This window comes from Athene cunicularia (genome assembly GCF_003259725.1).
Source record: "Athene cunicularia isolate RWA chromosome 17 unlocalized genomic scaffold, athCun1 chr17_part1, whole genome shotgun sequence".
Lineage (NCBI taxonomy): Eukaryota > Metazoa > Chordata > Aves > Strigiformes > Strigidae > Athene > Athene cunicularia.
Window position 1 is genome coordinate 977012 of NW_020799122.1, and position 3385 is coordinate 980396.

At 50.6% G+C, this 3385-nt stretch overlaps 1 protein-coding gene across 1 annotated transcript in view; it reads left to right on the forward strand.

Moving 5' to 3' along the window:
* The window catches only part of PPP6C (protein phosphatase 6 catalytic subunit), a 3933-nt gene extending 548 nt beyond the window's left edge, over positions 1-3385 (forward strand). Inside the window, exons 2-5 of the mRNA XM_026860632.1 lie at positions 42-233; positions 1207-1286; positions 1431-1640; positions 2648-3385. Of these exons, the coding sequence (XP_026716433.1) occupies positions 42-233; positions 1207-1286; positions 1431-1640; positions 2648-2896 (731 nt within the window). The 3' untranslated portion in view covers positions 2897-3385. The remainder of the gene's footprint in view (positions 1-41; positions 234-1206; positions 1287-1430; positions 1641-2647) is intronic.

Consider the following 3385-nt stretch of genomic DNA (forward strand, 5'->3'; position numbering starts at 1 on the left):
TATAAGAGACAGGTTCAGAGCGGCGGGTCTGTCGCTGTGAGCTTTTCCGTTTGACCGTTTCCCCATTTACGAATGTTTCTTTGACTTGCAGGGTGACTTTGTAGATAGAGGTTACTATAGTCTTGAGACTTTCACTTACCTCCTCGCACTAAAAGCCAAGTGGCCTGACCGTATCACGCTGTTGCGAGGCAATCACGAAAGCAGGCAGATAACACAAGTGTATGGATTTTATGGTAAGTCTCTATCCAAACGATTTCTGGTCGGGGGTGATGACGTGGCCGCACCTTTCCCTCGGGCAGCACTGCCTGGGGCTGGGGGGAAGGGGGCTCAGCACCACTTGGGATGTTGTCGCTTATTAACGCGGTCGTTGTGTTTAGCGAGGTAGAACGGGGTTTAGTCCACAGCTCGCTGCTCCTTTCCTCCAGCATCTGGGTTTTCTCTTTGTTCTTTTGGTGCCACAGTCAATTTTAGAGACGGAGCATATTTTTATACAGAATGTGCTTTAGTATCTTATAACGAAAGGTTCTACGCGGAGCCGTGACGTTGCTGTAACTCACCTTAGCTTCAGTATCGCTGGCGGTGCCACACGGAGTTTGCCGTGGAAGCCATTTACTGCCAACAGGGAGCACCTGGGAGAATGCCCCTGGCAAGGGATAAACGGCAGAACAACTGCCTGAAAAACTCAGGGAGTTAAATTGGTTGGGAACTTCTTTGTTGTTGTGTGAGGCTTTGATAAAACCTAAGGAAACCCTGGAAAGTCTCTAACACCCACCACAGGGCGTCACGTCTGTAAGGCACCTTCTTCTGGATAATGTCTCTGAGCAAGTCCACGGGCTTGCGGGCCGCCGAGGAAGCGCCTGCCTGTCGGTGTCTGTAGCTTTAAGGAAAGGTCCTGTAGCTCCCCTTGGCGGGGGGAATATCTTCCACTTTGTGCTTTCTGTCTTAATTCTCCTATATCAATTTTGCTAATTTAAGCCCGTGGCTGGTGAGGGGGTTCCCGGGAGGCAGCGGAGGCTCCGCCCGTGTGTGGCTCCCTGAGCGCAGGCCGGCGGGTCCCTCGGTCCCCTCCCGCGGGACGGACCCACGCTGCCCACCAGGGTTTTGTTACGTGTCCGACTCGAGCTCTGCCGTAAGCGTCTGCCTCCGATCGTGTTGTCTGAGTGTCTTCTGATCCATTAAGAAAGAAAAAAATTCTCTGTCCAACAGATGAGTGCCAAACCAAATACGGGAATGCTAATGCTTGGAGATACTGTACCAAAGTCTTTGACATGCTCACAATAGCAGCTGTAAGTGTAAACTCCACGTTACAGAAATACAAGTAGGTTTGTCTAAACGCGACGGCTGGAGGTGGTGACCTCTCGGGGTCACACCGGAGTGTTCCGGGATGGCTTAAAACACCGAGTATTTCACACGTGGCTGTTTTTCTCCAGTTAATAGACGAGCAGATTCTCTGTGTGCACGGTGGCCTCTCTCCAGACATCAAGACGCTCGATCAGATTCGAACCATTGAACGTAATCAAGAAATTCCTCACAAAGGCGCCTTCTGTGACCTGGTTTGGTCTGACCCGGAGGATGTCGACACGTGGGCGATCAGCCCGCGAGGAGCAGGCTGGCTCTTCGGCGCAAAGGTGACGAATGAGGTAATGATGCCGTGGCATGCGGCGTAAAGTGATTGCGGGTGGGAGGTGAAGGGAAGCGTTTGGCTCGGTTTGGTAGTTACCGTAGTGATGAACGGACTGAGGGCACTGGGAGATGGTGAACTTTCCTTGTAAGAGCACCACGAGTGAGTCGCAGTGGTGCAGAAGGTTTGCTCGAGCCAACTTGAAAAAAGGAGTCATGTGGACTTCAGGGCACAAATACAGCTGCCAGATGTGATATTACTGGAATTGCTTTTAAAAAATGTAACGCAGTGAGACTGACTCCTATCACTAGGGTTTGCATAGAATACTTTTCTGAGGATTTAGGGGAAAAAGAATGTAATTTTCTTAACAATTCTTGACTTAATTTTTCATAGAATCACAGGATGCTTTGGGTTGGAAGGGACATTAAAGCCCATCCAGTGCCACCCCCTGCCCCGGGCAGGGCCACCTTCCCCCAGCCCAGGGTGCCCAAAGCCCCGTCCAACCCGGCCTTGAACCCTTCCAGGGAGGGGGCAGCCACAGCTCCTCTGGGCAGCCTGGGCCAGGGCCTCACAGGGAAGAATTTCTGCCTTAGATCTGATCTAAATCTGCCCTCTCTCAGTTTATACCAGTTACCCCTCGTCCTGTCCCTCCCCCCGTTCCTGCAGCCCCTTTCAGCCCTGGGGGCCGCTCTAAGCTCTCCCCGGAGCCTTCTCTTCCCCAGCTGAACCCCCCAACTCTCTCAGCCTTTTTGTCACTCTGGAGAGCAGCGAGCACCCCGGAGCTGCCCCTTTCTGCAGAGGGAACAGACTTGGGCGCCGCAGCCGTCCCCTGCGTTTCAGAGGCGTTTCTCACTGCCCAGGTCTCAAAACCCGAATAGTTGTTTGGGGTTTTTTTCAGTGCATGGGGTGAAAGAGCTTCTCATTAACCCCTTCATGGCGTGCAGGGCTGTAGCTGGAGGGGGCTGTGGGGTGGGCAGTGGCGTGGGGCTGCTCAGAGAAGACTGACTTTCCTTTTTCCCTTTACAGTTTGTTCACATCAACAACTTAAAACTCATCTGCAGAGCGCACCAGCTAGTTCACGAAGGGTATAAATTCATGTTTGACGAGAAGCTGGTAACGGTATGGTCTGCTCCAAATTACTGCTACCGCTGTGGAAATATCGCGTCAATCATGGTCTTTAAAGATGTAAATACAAGAGAACCAAAGTTATTCCGCGCAGTTCCAGATTCAGAACGTGTAATTCCTCCCCGAACAACCACGCCCTATTTCCTCTGAGACCTTGCCCTGCCTGCTGTCTCCCTCTCCCCTTGTACTGTCCCTTTACAATATACTTTTTATTGAGCACTTTGCTGCTGAAATGCTGCCTCTTGCCTTTTTTATTTTTAAATTATCTAAATTTATTGTGTATTATGGTGTCTGTAGCAAGTTGTTTGTTTTTTTTTCCCCCCCTCCTCCCCTAGATTAATTTCAGAGTATTTGTAACACGTCCTTGAGATTTATACTACTGCATGTAGTTCTTGCATATTTCTGGGTTTAGATGAAACGTTTTCCTTTTAACAATCGTGATAGCCGGGCAGCAGCTCGGTCCCAGTGTGTTATTCAGCTTTTTGTTTGGTAAGTTTTAAGAAATTTCAGCAGCAAAGTCACTACCCAGCGTGCACGATGGGACTGTGAATGCCTTGTGTTGTGTACACCTCCGCGGCGCAGAGCCGGACCCCTCCTCAGAGCTTGTTTTAAGTGGATAAAAATAAAGTGGTCAGAAGG